The following is a 16,152-nucleotide window of genomic DNA, read 5'->3' on the forward strand; positions in this document are numbered from 1 at the left end:
ATTATTGTACAACCAGCTTTGCTCAGGTGTTTGGAACAGTGTTCTGCTCAAACACATTTTTCTGTAATGTTGAAAAAGTTGTGAAAAAGGGCCTGCACAGATCGACTAAGTTGTCTTTTAATCAAATATACAATACAAAGTGTTCTTTCAGAAATACTTCTCTACAGTTGACACAAATCTCAATATTTGCCCCTGCATATGAGAGATAGTACTTATGCTTTGAATCACTGTTTGCATGCAGCTCTCTCAATGTGTGTGTCATGATTGGTTAGCCAGCCTGGCAGCAAATTCCACTAATGTCCGAGTGGGCCGTCCTGACATTCCTTTCCTCAGGTAGGGAACCTCGTCCTTATTGCTCATCACCCCAGCAATGTCCAGATGCGCCCAATGAGGCGACGTCACAAATTCTCTCAGAAACGCAGCCGCTGTGCAGGCTCCACCAGACCTAGACACACACACACACACACACACACACACACACACACGACACACACGACACAGGTTCAACCAATACTCACACATAAGCACTTAACAACAACAAACACTTGGAGTTCTACAAACATGAGCTGCCATGAGCTTACCGACTGTATTTCCCAACGTTGTTGAGGTCAGCCAGCTGGCAGTCAGTCACCTGTCGGGTGTAGTGTTGGAACAGGGGCATCCTCCATACTCTGTCTCCTGTCACCACACTGGCCTGGAAAGATACATCACCACACACATCAACAGAGTGGGCTTGTTACTCAACATTGACTGAGATTAGCGTCAGATGTCAGCACTTAAATGTTTGTGTGTGTGTGTGTGTGTACCTTGTGGAGTTCATTCCAGAGCCAATCAGAGTTTGTAAACACCCCTGTTGCAGCTGAACCCAAAGCAACATCCATTGCCCCTGATGGAGGAAGAGAAACAAATGTATAGCTCAGTATTGTTTGATTTTACAAACATGTCTATTAGATCAGCTTTTAACCTTTTATGTAAATTAGCTTAACATCATCAAACCTTTATAAACACACTTATGAACTTAGCATCATCAGTCTATCAAGCAAGCCTACCCGTTAGTGTGGCAGCGTTGACGATTGCCCGTGGGTTGAAGCTGTGAGCGTAACAGAGTGCGTCAGCCAGAATCAGTCTGCCTTCAGCATCAGTGTTATCCACTTGAATTGTCTTTCCATTCTTGGCCCTGACTACATCACCTGGCTTGTTGGCCTTCCCACTGGGCATGTTCTCACAAAGAGGGGCCAGGCCTAATGAAGAGAGAGAGGGGCGAAGGGAGGAAGGCATAGAGGGAGGAAAAGAAAGAAGAGGGAGGCACACCAGAGTGAAATACAAAAGAGAATAGAGGGGAAAGAGTGAAGGCAGAAGACGAAAGTTTGGTGTGTGATGTTAGACGTTTATTACGCACACACTCTTGTGAGTAACCGAAATCCCAAAAAACACATTCCATCTGTAACGACCACCCAGTTCATCAGCAAGCAGCCTCACCAATGATGTTGATTGGCAGCTTGAGAGCCGCTGCTGTGACAATGGAAGCACACACAGTAGCAGCTCCTCCCATATCAGCTCTCATGGCATCCATACCAGAAGAGGGCTTGAGAGAAATACCACCACTATGACATAAATGGAAAGAAAGAGAGAGGGGTGGGGGTGTAGATAAAAGACAATTGGCAAGAGAGACAGAACGAAAGGCAGAAAGAGAGGGGGAGAGTCCGTAAAAGGGAGAGAAGGACATCCATGGCCATATCCTTGATGAGGTAAGTGTCTACGCTGCAAGGGAAGTGTGCGTGTTTACCTGTCGAATGTGATCCCCTTGCCAACCAGCAGCAGTGGGGTCTGTGTGTGGTCAGGGCAGCCGTTATAGTGCAGCTCCAAGAAGACAGGGGGCTCCTCTGAGCCTTTGGACACACTCAGGAATGCCCCCATGTTCTGCTCTTCTATCCAGCCCTGAGGCCTAAACACATACACACACAGAAAAAAATATGCAATTTGTTAAAGTACCTGAAAAGGCTGTGTCAATGCAGTATACACACACACAAATATTTTACCTACAAAGCTTTGCTTAATGACTTCCAAATCCTTTAAAGTAACTAAAAAAGGTGGTGTTCATTCAGTATAAATTAACACACAGTCCTACCTCTTGTGGACAGTGACTCTGTCAGCGTAGGGTGACAGTTTCTGCTCAATGGTTTCTGCGAACACGGTAGGGGTGATGTAATTAGCTGGAGCCTCCATGAGTAGACGGGCCAGATTCTGGCCTTCACCATATAGGATTCCCTTCTCCCACCCTGCCACGTCTGCACTGGGAGGAACACACACATTAGTGTGCAAGTGTGTGACAGTGTAACTGTCCACATACCATTGAGCTAAACATGTGCGTGCATCAATATGTATGTGTGCGTCAGATTGCGTGTCAACCAAACTCAGCTCTGATGGTTTTCTGTGCGTGTCTACCTCCTGTGTGGTTGCGTGGTGACTCTGGGTTTTTTCTTGGTCTTTAGGTCATCATACTGGAACAGTCCAAGCACAGCACCCTCTGCAGCCGACTGGGCATCACCACACCCATCCACCTCCACATGGCTTACCTCATGGTCCTGGAGCAGCCTGCAACCCGCTGCCATCACCCACGGCCATCAAATAAACCACAAGCAATTCATATGGACACACACCTATGAAAACATTTCCAAAAAATATACCCATGCCCACCAAATGATGTATGTGTACACACACAGTAACATGGCTGTATCAACTGTAGACCAGTGACGCATGAGCAGGTGTGTCTTACCTGACACTGCTGCTCTGATGTTCTCTTTGCATGTGTCCCAGTATTCCTTTCCACACACACCTGCGTTGTTCTTACCCAAACCCACCACCGCTACACATGGGAAATCCTGCAGTGGTCGCACACAGCCACACAATAAATAACACAGCAATACATTTGCTGGCTGTAGTATCTGAATATCTGTCTTATCTCATGGTTACCTCATGGACACCATAGAATATCCTGTTTTTTCCCTTCTTTAGTGGTGGCCCAGATCTGCATAGATACATGAAAACAGTTTACGTCAACCAAACAATGGGGATACATGTATCTGGAATATTTATGTCGTTTTTGGATGTGTATCCAAACATAGGTATGTTTGTGGCTCACATTTTCAGCATCTCGGTGAGTTTGCCAGACAGGGCACGGTCAAAGGCTGCAGTTGCCTCTGTCAGCTGGGAAGTGCTACCCTCTTTTCCTTCATTATACACGCCCAATACCAAACCCTATCAAGGCAAACATATAGCACGGGTTAGGATGAACTTGTTTGTAGACACCGGATTAGTGTCACTTCACTTGTCTTTCACTGTCTGTAATGAACAGAAATATTTACATTTACAACGGGATCTCTGCTTTCTCTCACACACAGATATCGCGACACGAACCTTTGCTGGCCATTGAAGGAAGGCAACCTTTAAGTCAGTCAACCTTAACTAGCCCGTAGCCTACGTAGCCACCTAAGTTAGCTGAAAGCATTTTGAAACTTACTTTTCTGGCATTCCAGTTGTTTTGTGACGCAGAGAAATACCGGCAAAGCTGCCTCTGAACCGCCAACAACACCCCTTTTCTTAACGAAAGCATTTTTATTTGATGATGAACTGTCTCTGGGATGTTTTAACGTAAATTACATGTGTGGAAGGTTGCCATAGAGTTAATATAACGAAGGTTGCCCTGGAATTGTCGCATGCTATACGTCAGTGGCAGTCGACGACATTACAATTGCACTCTGTCGCCATCTGCCGAAGACAATGATACAGTTCTTCAGTTGAGTTTGTCAGAAACATGCTTTTGTATTAAAATTGGAAAAATAATGTACTGAAATTCTGCAGGTAGATGTCGTGTGTGAAATGTACTGCAGTTGGGATGCAAAAGGGCCATTTCAGGATGAGACCTCCCGTTCAGTCTGAGTCATTTCAACAAATATGGTCCACTGTGTCAAGTCCGGAAGACACCATGCACTACTCAAATCAGTCCCACAGTTAATCAGACCCGTTCATCTATTCCTGGAACGGAAGGACACAACAATGCTATAAAAGCATTAGTGTGTGAGCCCTGTACTGTAAATGCTTAAGTGTGTGTGTCTGTTTGTATCCCTGACAGGAAATAGTCAGTAGAGGAGGTCGAGGGCAGTGATGGTGGGCTCCTCTGGTTTCTTGTTCTGTCGTTTGGGCAGCTTGATCCTGCTCATGGCAACCACGCCACAGATGGCAGCGTGCGTGCCGATGCTTCCAATGCCCAGCCAAAAGGACCAATCCAGGCCCTCGTCTAGGACAGCGAAGGTGAAGAGTGATTCCTTGTAGTTGGCCACACGTTCTGTCAGACTGTAGCACCTCATGGAGGCCAGGAAGCACAGCACTGCTAATGCAGCAAACAAGGCTGGAGGAAGAATGGAGGTAGAGAGAGAGGAAAGTGTGTGTGTGGTGGGATAGTCAAAGAGAGAAAGAAAGAGAGAGAGGAGGAGAGTAAAGGGAGAGGGGGGCCGAGAAAGGAAGCAGTGGAGAGAGTGGGAAGTGAGGGACATGATGCGGGGTGGAGAGGGTGGAAAGCTTAGTTTCTGCAAGTGTTTCTGCATGTGTTTACATGTGTGCTTGGGTTGGAATCATACCAGAAATGCAGTTCCAAAGGTAGAGGCCCCGGGGCCCTTTGATGCTCTGGTAAGGAACCTTCCGGGAGTTGTAAATGCAGAAGGACAGACTGACCAGGGCGAAACCAACAGCAACCAGTAAAAACAGAATCACCATCACATGAAGACCACCGTTTAAAGTCCGCACCAAGTTAGGGAAAACTGTAGGATAAAACAGATTTATATTAATACAGGTTGACCTCTTTGACGTCAGTTGAGGTATTGACCTCAATACAATCAGATGATCTGGTTATCGTCATCTGACGGATGTACGCATGCACGCACACACACAAACACACACACACACACACACACACACACACACACAAATGCCCATAGGGGCATAGGTCTACACTTACTGTAAATTTTGGAACGACGACTCCCGAGGCCACACCTATGGGTCTTCCCGCCCTGGAAGAGCCCGTAATAGATGTCTCCGGTGAACTGCGTAAGCTCAGGATTAGATGCATTTACAAGGTCTACGCCAGTCTTACACAAAATCCGTCCGGTAACCCACCGTTCCGATGCAAGCGCTACCACCAGCAAAGCAACGGAAGCGATGCAGAGCACTGAGGCTACCGAAAACGTAATCCGCTTCCACAGCGCAGGCATTTTACAGCCCGTTGGCCCACGAGCCCATCTTGCCCCTATAACACGACCCTGACACCAGAGTGTGTTTAAATGAGAGAACGGCGGCCCTTTCAATCGTGTAGGCTGCCCGTACACATTCACCCTACTTATCCTCACGGCGTAATACCCGTTAGACCCATACGACTGGAGTTTTTACAATAAATAATAAACAAAAAACAGCTGCTTGCCGAGTTGCGGCCGTGTGGTTACAGGAACAGAAACCGAATATATGGCGGTCAGAGAGATCTCTTACCAAAAGAAACACAATCCCTGCCCAGCCCGCGCGCTTCGGTTCTCAGCCAATCCCCCTGTCCTCCTCAATCCTTTGACCGTCTCTTTTTCTAATCAATGAGCGTAATGTACTGTAGCCTAAATTGTCCTTTAGAAAAACCATTTAGTCGTAAATGTCGCGTTGTTGGTTGTCAAGAAGGTCAGCATTGATGTGAGGCGTGACCTCAGGAAAGGTCAAGTTAACAAAGACATGAAATACAAAGGCATTTGCCAGACAAAAGATTAAACGTCAACATGATTTATACTGTGGTTTGAAAATGGAAAATGTAACTTTAAAAAAGCTCATTTGGTCCACCATGCAGCAATCATGCAGTCCAAACCGTTGACAGTCAGTGGTGAGATATTGCTTGTATCCGCTCCATCTTTTCAGGAATTTAGGTGGGCTCTATAGCAAAGGCAAGACCAGAGGCCAGACTCTGGTTCAGAGCCATAGGCTAATCAGATTGTTACAAGAAGGGCCAGGCAAAACTGGTTTACAGCAGAATTAACACGTAGGCCTGAAAATTAAGGCACTGACGCCGTTCTGTGGAGACCCCATGGAACTACAACGTAAGACCAATATGCTTGACGTTAGCGTGACGCGCTGTCACCACCACCACAGCTGAGTTTAGGTGAAGATGGCGGACTCGGTTGCATCGGGGCTTGGAGAGGAAAAGGAGACAGAGAATGAGGACAAGGAAAGGGAAAAGCGTACAGCTAAGAGCGAGAAGAGGAGGAAGAGTTCTGAAGTGACGGAGACATTGGGGTTCTTTGACAAAAATGGTAGCAGAAAGGGCAAGAAACGCAACCTGTCCGGTGAGTGGATCCCGACCAGCAGTGTGAAATTCAGCCAGCTAGCTGTCAGTGTGGCACACATTTGTTATGCTTTCCACACCTGCGATGTCAGCTGCGCGCACTCAACAATCCATGCAATGGCATCCCACTAGTCGCATGTGCTATCTGTTTACTTTTAAGTAGTACTGTAACGTCTGCTCATAGCTAGCTAACGTTCGTCAGAATTTGGCTAGCTAAGTAGCTAGCTCAGAAGTATGGAGCTAGTGCACGAGACGATGCTGGATTTAGCTAGCCAAACTGCTAACGTTGTTAGCTATCTTGTTACTTCATCTAATGTATACGTTGTCGTCTGAGCCCTGCACCTGTCTTATAAGGATCCCGTTTCCTGGTTGGTTAAAGCGCTATCAGGCATGACATCTTTCTATACACGGGCCATAAGAAAGCACTAATTGTTCTTAAGATATGTATGAATTTATAACTTGAATGCTAGTTGTGTAGAGTAGACTGTCGTAAACTTTAATTGAATCTAGCACAGATGGCATTGGATACTTGCCCTGGTTAAATGTTTGTGTGCGGGCACACGCGATAACTAGGTTTTTTAAGGACAGTCAGGTGATTGAGTTAAGCCAACAGCCCAGCAGTGTAGTCCAGCTAATATTTGTCCAGCCTGACTGAGGTCACATATGCATATTGGTCTCTTACTAAAAAAGGGAAAGGATAGGGTCAAAGGCCAAGATGAGGAAATATTGTTATAGCTTGTGTAGGACGTTTTGAGCTACTTTAAGAGACTAAAAATAGTTTTTAGCTCTAACTTTAGCACCCTGACTACAAGAATAACCATTGAGTTTAATCACAGTCTAACCTTAGTCAGAGCTTGGTCTGTCACTTATCAGTCTCTAGTAATAACTCTACTCTCTCTCCACCTCCCTTTCTTCTTTTCTCTTTCCTCAATCTCTTTACAGACCTGTCCCTGGTCAGGTTTATCAGTGCCGAGCTGACACGAGGTTACTTCCTGGAACACAATGAGGCTAAATACACAGAGCGCAGAGAAAGGGTCTACACATGCCTCCGCATCCCCAAAGAGCTGGAGAAGGTGAACTTACAAACACTCTCTCTCTCTCTCTCTCTCTCTCTCTCTCTCTCTCTCTCTCTCTCTCTCTCTCTCTCTCTCTCTCTCTCTCTCTCTTAATTCTGGGTAAACTAGGGCGATGCTGGTAAACAAATACAGTAATACTTCTGAATGAATTGACATTGTCTCTCTGTCTGTGTAGCTGATGACCTTTGGCTTCTTCCTGTGCCTGGATGCCTTCCTCTATGTGTTCACCCTCCTGCCCCTCAGGGTGCTGCTGGCCCTGCTGAGACTACTCACACTGCCCTGCTGCGGCCTGGGGTAACACACACACACGGACGCATGCACAAATGCACACTCACACTTATTCATGCATAAGTACACACTTGCACAAAATACAAGACCAAACAAACAAAGTTGCAACCAGACTGAAATACTGCCGTCTGCCTGCAGAGGGCAGCATGGCACTGTCTGTCCGGGGTACAATTTCACTGAAGGATGGAGGACCAGCCTTGGCACGGGCACATGACAAGATTATTTACTGCATTTAACTTATCACTCTCTCTTGTGTATTTATGGATGGTGTGTGTGTGCAGCGGGTCGCGCCTGCTGCAGCCGGCCCAGGTGTGTGATGTGCTGAAGGGCTTCATCATGGTGCTGTGCTACTCCATGATGAGCTACGTGGACTACTCCATGATGTACCACCTGATCAGGGGACAGTCTGTCATCAAGCTCTACATCATCTACAACATGCTGGAGGTTTGACACGCACATACAACACAGACACACACAAACAGACTCCCACGGGCGCGCGCACACACTGACCCCCCTCCCTCCCTCTCCTAGGTAGCAGACCGCCTGTTCTCCTCATTTGGCCAGGACATCCTGGACGCTCTCTACTGGACGGCCACCGAGCCCAAGGAGAGGAAGCGAGCTCACATCGGGGTCATCCCTCACTTCCTCATGGCCGTGCTCTACGTCTGTATCCTTACCTGGAACATGTGTGAGACTGGACAAACGGAGATGCGTGAGTGCGTCTGAGGACAGCGTGTGTGTCTCTATGCGCTTTTGAGGATTGTCTGTGTGTGTGTGTGTGCGCGTCTGTTAGTGTGTGTAATATGCGCTTCAGAGTTTTCCTCAGCGTGTCTCAGTCCTTCATGCCATCCTCATCATGGTTCAGGCCACCACTCTCAACGTGGCTTTCAACTCGCACAACAAGTCCCTGCTCACCATCATGATGTCCAACAATGTAAGAATGCTCACGCACACGTTTGCACACACTACATGGTTAAACACACACGTCAAGAAAACTACACAGAACACAGAAGTTGTCTGGTGACTGATGCTGTGTGTGTGTCTGCAGTTTGTGGAGATCAAAGGAAGTGTTTTTAAAAAGTTTGAGAAGAACAACCTGTTCCAGATGTCCAACAGTGGTAAGGAGCAAAACCTGAACAGTTCCACTGCTTCACTTTATTATTCTGTTAATACAACATATTCTGTACCACTAATTGTGTGTCGGTGTGTGTGTGTGTGTAGATATTAAAGAGAGATTTACCAACTACATACTCCTACTGATTGTCTGTCTACGGAACATGGAACAATTTTCTTGGAACCCAGGTAAGAACTTGTGAATATTTCTGTAAGCATACTATTCCCTCCATCCATCCATCTGTCAATCAATGATAATAATGATTGTGTCTTTCTGAAGAGGGTATTACAAGTCACAGTGAGTAATGGGGCTGATGTGTTCCTTGTGTGTGATTCCAGACCACCTGTGGGTGTTGTTCCCTGATGTCCTCATGGTGATTGCCTCAGAGGTGGCCGTGGACGTCGTCAAGCATGCGTTCATCACCAAGTTCAATGACATCACCGCCGATGTAAGTTTGTGTGTGGGTGAAGGCTAATTCATACTTTATGCAAGTCTACATTTAAAATGACAGTTTGTGTAGGCTGATTATATGCAGACCACAATGCCCTTCGTTATGACTGAGCGGCACTACGGATGTGCGTGTGTGCATGCATGCGCATGCTTATGCGTGTGTGCGCGCACTGGGAGGTTGACCCCTTTGACAGTACTAGGGGGGAACCCTTTCATTCTTGTCACTGAGAATAATACTGCCATAATAAACTTCCACAATACTGTCTCTCTCTGGGGGGGACACTTGAATGGCTTGCCTTCATTTCACGACAGTAACCCATTCTCCTGACCTCTATGTGTTACCTGTCTACTTCTGGTTTGTTAGCACGGCAGCCACTGGTGCTGATCATTGAAAAATCCACAAAGGAAAGACAAGTTTTCTGGAACATGCTCTGGAAGACCTACATTCTTCAAGCTATTGTTGAACGTAGCCTGACAAAGCAAGCATAAGAAAAGTTAAAGTTGGTGTCAATGACACTGATGACACAGTGAGGTCTTCAGACCCTCCTCCTCTCCCTCCTCTCATCTTGCCCCTCTTCTTGCCTTCTGTCCAGTTACCTCATCTCCTCTATGTCCCCTTTTATCCCACTCCTCCCCTGATCTCCTTCAGGGGGGGTAACTATGGTTACAGAACCCTAGCCCCCCTCCAAGCCCCCACAGGAAGAGATTAACCCTTTAACCCAGGTGTGTCAAACTCAATCCCACAGGCACTCTCCCACAAACCAGATTCAACTTTCCACCTCGTCTGTCAATTCATTTAATCCCTCTCTCCCTCCTCTCCTCTTCCACTCATTCCCAGAAGGGAATTACTTACCGTTGACTGACTCCCATACAGAATTTAGTGGTCGAAGTTGGGGAATCGCACTCTTTGTGATTCTTATGTTGGCTTTACGTTTAACATTGACCCATTTACCAACACTCCGTTGAACTCTAAATCAACCTTCCTTGAGCGTGCAAAGATGCTTTCAGCTCTAAGCCACAAACTACATCTACCCAATGATGGGATCAAAGATATTTAGATTTCGTAGGAAATGGGAAAGTTTGGCTTCAAGACATCTGTACGTTGCAGAAGACAATACAGAGGGTTGGTTAGGCCTTTGAAGCACAAGTATAGTTGACTCAATTATTCGGTCAGCTACACAAAAGGGTGTAATGGCTGCTTCATGTCTGTTCTGTGCCACCAAGGTGTACGGGGAGTACCGAGCTAGCCTTGCCTTTGACCTCGTCAGCAGCCGACAGAAAAATGTGAGACACAAACACTGCACACACCACACACACACAAAGCTGCACACACCACACACACACAAAGCTGCACACACCACACACACACAAAGCTGCACACACCACACACACACACACAAAGCTGCACACACCACACACACACACACAAAGCTGCACACACCACACACACACAAAGCTGCACACACCACACACACACACACAAAGCTGCACACACCACACACACACAAAGCTGCACACACCACACACACACAAAGCTGCACACACCACACACACACAAAGCTGCACACACCACACACACACAAAGCTGCACACACCACACACACACACACACACAAAGCTGCACACACCACACACACACACAAAGCTGCACACACCACACACACACAAAGCTGCACACACCACACACACACACACACAAAGCTGCACACACCACACACACACACACAAAGCTGCACACACCACACACACACAAAGCTGTACACACCACACACACACACACACACACACAAAGCTGCACACACCACACACACACACACACACAAAGCTGCACACACCACACACACATGCATGCATACCTTCTGTCTCAATTAAAGACGTATTTATTAATACCCAATTTTCTGTGAATGTATGTACGTATATGTATAGAATAGACAAGTTCAAGACAAAATCAATGTATTTATTACATATGTAAGGTGCAGGTGTCTGATACACTCAAGTGGGTATCTCAGAAGACTGGACAAAGAATACATAGAAAACAGAAATAACACATAGAAAACTGCATAATGACAGTTTATCAATGATACAAGAAACATAATGAATAGATAGGCATATTTCTTTCCTGGACATAAGGAAGGGTTATGTGCTCATTAGCTTAAAATAGCAGGGTATAGATCATTAGATCATAGAACATTGTTTATTGTATTCAGAGCATTCCAAACAGTATAAAAGTAATAAAGCAATCATTATCTTTAATTACTGTTGACTGATCTGTGGTCTGACAGATCTCTTCACAACTCTTGTGTTCTTCCTACAGGCATACACGGACTACAGTGACACGGTGTCCCGAAGAATGGGTTTCATCCCCCTGCCTCTCGCCCTATTGGTCAGTACCTTGCTTATCTAAGTGGTTGTTGGCCAGTACTTCCTCATCTCTTGTGTGGCTGTAAGCTACCTGCATATTACTGGGGAAATTGACCTGAGGAACCCTAAGAATACTACACCTCTGGAATGATGACTATGTTTACCTATATGTATTAGATGATAAGGTTGTTTTGTCTTTTGTCAGTTGATCCGAGTGGTGACCAGTTCTGTGAAGATCCAGGGCTCGCTGTCACTGATGTGTGTGCTACTCTTCTATCTGGGGTACGTACGTGTGTGTGTGTGATGGAGGAAGGAAAAGAACAATTGTACTCAAGCTTATCAGACTTTTGTAGAAGAGTTTGACGATGAGTCTTCTAAAAGTTTGCAATGGAGGTATTCTGTTTGGGGTTTGGTGACAATATGTTAACGTGTGTGCACTGTATGTGTGTAGGATGATTACCCTGAAGGTGTTGAACAGCATCGTGTTGCTGGGGACGTCCTGCACGTTTGTCAAACAGGCCAACATGGAGGAGAAGCTCTTCCAGACCCCGCCCTCCGCCTCCTCCAGCCGCGTCTCCTCCCGAGCACACCGTCCCAAACACACACACACCACCCCACCGCAAGGTAACACACACACACACTGACCCGGCACCCTGGAATATCCACACATACATGCTTACAATTTGTGTCCATTTTCCTGAGAGCCCTCATTCATCTTTTCCTATACCTGTAGCTTTACCTTCTCTCTTATTATTAGTAGAATTTTTGATTTTTCTCTCCACCTCTGCCTCCTCCCTCAAGCTGCTTCTGCCCCTGCTACCTTGCCTCATTTGGGTCTGGGGGCCGCCGCTCTCCCCCTCCCTGTAACCCCCATGGACCTGCTAGTATCTGCCTCCCCCTCCCCTTGCCCCCCTCTCCCCCCTGACCCCCAACCCCTCCCACAAGCAAGTCCAGGTATACGCCTCCTCTATGCTTTTTTCCTCTGCTCTTCCCTGCCTTTTATGAACTACCTCCTTCCTTTCCTCCTCCCTCTTTACCTGTGTGCTGCTCTGCATCTCTTCTTTTGTCACACTCACCCAGTTATCTCAATGAAAACTGTCCACATTGTCAACGACTCACTGCTTATAGTTTTGTGAAATCCATTGACTTGATAGCATCTGTCGTATTAGCCACAAGTGGTCATTGCAAAACTGTTGCTATGCTGCATCAAATCCGTGGTAACAGTTGCTAACCGTCCCCCAGGTGAGCCTGGAGCAGAAAAGGGAGGCGTATCTTCGCCGTCAATCATATCTCAGCCTGCCCATCTGCCAGAGAATCCCGCCCCTACACTACCCACCAGTGAATCAGACACCTTCCTAACTACACCCGATGAAGAAGATGATGAAAAGGTCCTGGCGGCAGCATCTGGAATTGAAGGGGAGGGGCTAAAGCACCGCACACCCAAAAAAGACCTGCTGGAGATTGACCGCTTCACTATCTGTGGCAACCGCATCGACTGATGCTGCAGCCACACCATGGGGCCGGAAAGGGCAGGGGTCAGTCTGAGGTCATGGAGCATGCTCAGACTCTCTGTCTCATGGTGAAACCCTGAGTATTTATTTATATTTATTTATGACTTCATACCCGCGGGGGTATACCAGCCTATAAGGGGATCCACCTCAGACCCAGTGACCTGGCCCTCCAGACTTGGTAGCCAATGAGAGAAGGTGATGCCATGTGTCCTTGGCAACCCTCACCAACCTTGGGTAAACGGCTGTTTAACACCGCTGCAGAACAACAAAATAAACTTCCAGTTGATTGTGGAAACAAACACACACTCACACACATCAAGTTGTGTGAAGATAACTTTCTTCAAGTGTCTTGAACATGACTGGTTGATATCTCGTGTCCTGAACGTGCTCGCCATAACGTCGCCGAAACGTCCCAGCTGGCCTGTGGAAGCGTTCAGAAGCACGACTCCACCTTGTCCATGCCCCTGAGGACTTTCCATCCTTTGATAAATTCCCCTCAAAGACTGACGTTTTCTCAATTTGTATGGTTTTTAAAAGCTGGACACAATCTGAGATTTTAAATGTTTTTTAAAATAGGAATCCCAATACTTGTATACTATGACACGTCAATATTAGTTCAATCACAAAGGCACACGTACACCCAGACATATATATATTTCTATATATATATATATATATATATATATATATATATATATATATATATATATATATATATATATATATATATATATATATATATATATATATATATATATATATATATATCATTAGAAACCCCAGTCCAAACTCATTCGCACACTTCCACTAAAGATAAACGATAATGGAATTTCTCCTCAGTTCTTAGGTTAAGAAAATATTTAATTGTTATGTGAATCCGGCCCCAGGAACTGTGAATGTGCAAAGCTGTGAAATTGGCACATTTGTTACTGGAAAAGATGCTATTGAAATATTGTTGCTAATTAAGTGTTACTTATAATAGGAGCTCCTGTCCAGTTTGTAAGAAAACACTAGTTACAATTTAGAAATTGACAGCTTGTGAGGTAGATACGCTGGACATTTCATCCAGAAATTATGTTTTCACATAAGCTCCTTATCACTGCAGATCATTCCCCACCCCCTTTGTGTAGTGTTTGACAACTAGGCACACACACACACACACAAACAACCCTGATGCCAGCAAACTCATACACACACACATACACACATTCATGATGCCAATACCTGCGCACACGCATACAATATAACCACATGTTGATATCGACTTTCAATCTTAGTGTATCGTCAGTGCTTGGATTGATTTAAAACTCAATAACTAAGTGCATGTCAGAGGCATCAGTCCATATAAATATCAGCTAGCTTGTGGTCCTGCTACTCTGCGGTCTGTAGTATGTACTTGTTCACTTCACTACACACACTCAGAACCAGGAAGTTGCTGCAGGGTGTATGTTTCTCACTGGAGTGTGAATATTCCTTCACATCGTCCCAGCATAAGGGTGTATGACATCTTTGTTATATCATTCTGAACATGGCCATCTTTTCAGCAGTCCTACAAATGATTATGTGCACGCTTATAACAGAACATTTGGTCGATATTTTGGACATTATTACCGGCACGCATTTTGTGTTGGTCTGTGTGTGTGTGTGTGTGTGTGTGTGTGTAGATGTGTATGTTGTTGGTATGTCTGTGTTTTGTGTATAAGGGAGGCGTGTGTATGAGAGGTGTGTCAGTTTTTTTCTGTACATGGATGGACTTCTTCTAGCCTCATCCACCTGTGTTCAGCAGATACAGGATCAGATTAGTTGTAATCTCAGCCTAGACTTTCTCATGTCTAACCATGCATCTGTGTCTTTGTAAGAATCAAGTCTTATGAGAGGAACGAGGAGGACAATAAAAACTATTTTGTTTTTCTAACTGCCGTCTTTTGTACAAGTCACACACACACACACACACACACACACACACACACACAGCCTGTCTCACACACAAACACATAGAAGACTATTCTATTCAGAGCCTACACTGTAGTGCTCTGTTCTCTTCATTCTCAACAGCCATTGGGAGTGTCTGTCAACACACACACAGTGTCAACACACACACACAGTGTCTGTCAACACACGCACAGAAGCATAACACAATGAGTTGTATTATGGGCCGAATTCTCAAATATTCCAGGAGGCATTTACATTTATGCATTTAGCAGACGCTTTTATCCAAAGCGACTTCCAAGAGAGAGCTTTACAAAAGAGCATATATCACTGATAATAACGACGAGGTAGTCCCAAACACTGCAAGCAGACAAAACATGAAGCCTTCATTGTGAAAAACTAAACAAGTGCCAAAGGAAGATCCATAAGAGCATGCAGTTATACAAGTTACAAATGAAAAACAACATGAACCCCAAAAAGTGCAAGACTGTACATGTAGAAGAGCAATCAACAGTAAAATATGTAACAGCGAGTACAAGAGTTAACTTCATTATAACTAACCTACAAGAGCAACAAGTCTCTCAATAAGAATTAGATGAAGATGATTAGAGAAGAGTGTGATGATGAGGTAACGCTTATAAGGTTATGAATTGTGAGTAAATATTTGATTGGGGAATATTTATAGTTAGGTACTCATTCTGTATATTTGGACAGTTTTGGTGTTATAGCTCTACATTCAAGTTACAGTGAATATTGGTCTTCGAGTGCAGTCTCGGGTCTTAAATCTTACAAATGTAAGGGTTTAGGGATTACAGCTCCTAAGTAGCCCCCTTTTTTCCAAGCAACTGAAAGTAATTGGACAATTACTCAATCATGATCAATCATGATCTGAAGTAACCCAATGGAGGCCATCTGATGGCATGGGCAGGCATGACCAATGGCACTGGGTCACTAGTGTTTGTTGATGATATGACAGGGCAAAAGCAAACAAAGTACTTTGTAATGTATCAAGACATACTGTCTGTTTGGATTCAGTCAAATTCAGCCAAGTTG

At 45.3% G+C, this 16,152-nt stretch overlaps 3 protein-coding genes across 3 annotated transcripts; 1 reads left to right on the plus strand and 2 right to left on the minus strand.

The window, feature by feature from the left end:
• Window positions 1-101: 101 nt before the first annotated feature.
• On the minus strand, window positions 102-3,660 carry lap3 (leucine aminopeptidase 3). The gene is made up of 12 exons (XM_084686783.1): window positions 3,521-3,660; window positions 3,143-3,258; window positions 2,974-3,028; window positions 2,777-2,882; window positions 2,446-2,605; window positions 2,129-2,293; window positions 1,787-1,945; window positions 1,480-1,604; window positions 1,050-1,241; window positions 807-886; window positions 582-694; window positions 102-445 (listed from the first exon to the last, which is right to left on the minus strand). The coding sequence occupies exons 1-12, from the start codon at window positions 3,611-3,613 to the stop codon at window positions 259-261; spliced, it is 1,551 nt and encodes a 516-aa protein (XP_084542909.1). The 5' UTR covers window positions 3,614-3,660; the 3' UTR covers window positions 102-258.
• Window positions 3,661-4,132: 472 nt separating this feature from the next.
• On the minus strand, window positions 4,133-5,514 carry clrn2 (clarin 2). Its single transcript, XM_084686784.1, has 3 exons — window positions 5,015-5,514; window positions 4,638-4,817; window positions 4,133-4,408 (listed from the first exon to the last, which is right to left on the minus strand). Exons 1-3 carry the CDS (start codon window positions 5,265-5,267, stop codon window positions 4,140-4,142), a joined length of 702 nt encoding a protein of 233 aa, XP_084542910.1. The 5' UTR covers window positions 5,268-5,514; the 3' UTR covers window positions 4,133-4,139.
• Window positions 5,515-6,043: 529 nt separating this feature from the next.
• tapt1b (transmembrane anterior posterior transformation 1b) lies at window positions 6,044-15,085 on the plus strand. Its single transcript, XM_084686782.1, has 14 exons — window positions 6,044-6,371; window positions 7,313-7,443; window positions 7,622-7,740; window positions 8,016-8,178; window positions 8,266-8,401; window positions 8,571-8,668; window positions 8,783-8,852; window positions 8,956-9,036; window positions 9,187-9,296; window positions 10,523-10,582; window positions 11,613-11,681; window positions 11,865-11,941; window positions 12,111-12,283; window positions 12,902-15,085. Exons 1-14 carry the CDS (start codon window positions 6,194-6,196, stop codon window positions 13,156-13,158), a joined length of 1,722 nt encoding a protein of 573 aa, XP_084542908.1. The 5' UTR covers window positions 6,044-6,193; the 3' UTR covers window positions 13,159-15,085.
• The last annotated feature ends 1,067 nt before the right edge of the window (window positions 15,086-16,152 follow it).

This window comes from Hypomesus nipponensis, chromosome 22, assembly GCF_054491055.1.
Source record: "Hypomesus nipponensis isolate SF chromosome 22, ASM5449105v1, whole genome shotgun sequence".
NCBI classification, from domain to species: domain Eukaryota; kingdom Metazoa; phylum Chordata; class Actinopteri; order Osmeriformes; family Osmeridae; genus Hypomesus; species Hypomesus nipponensis.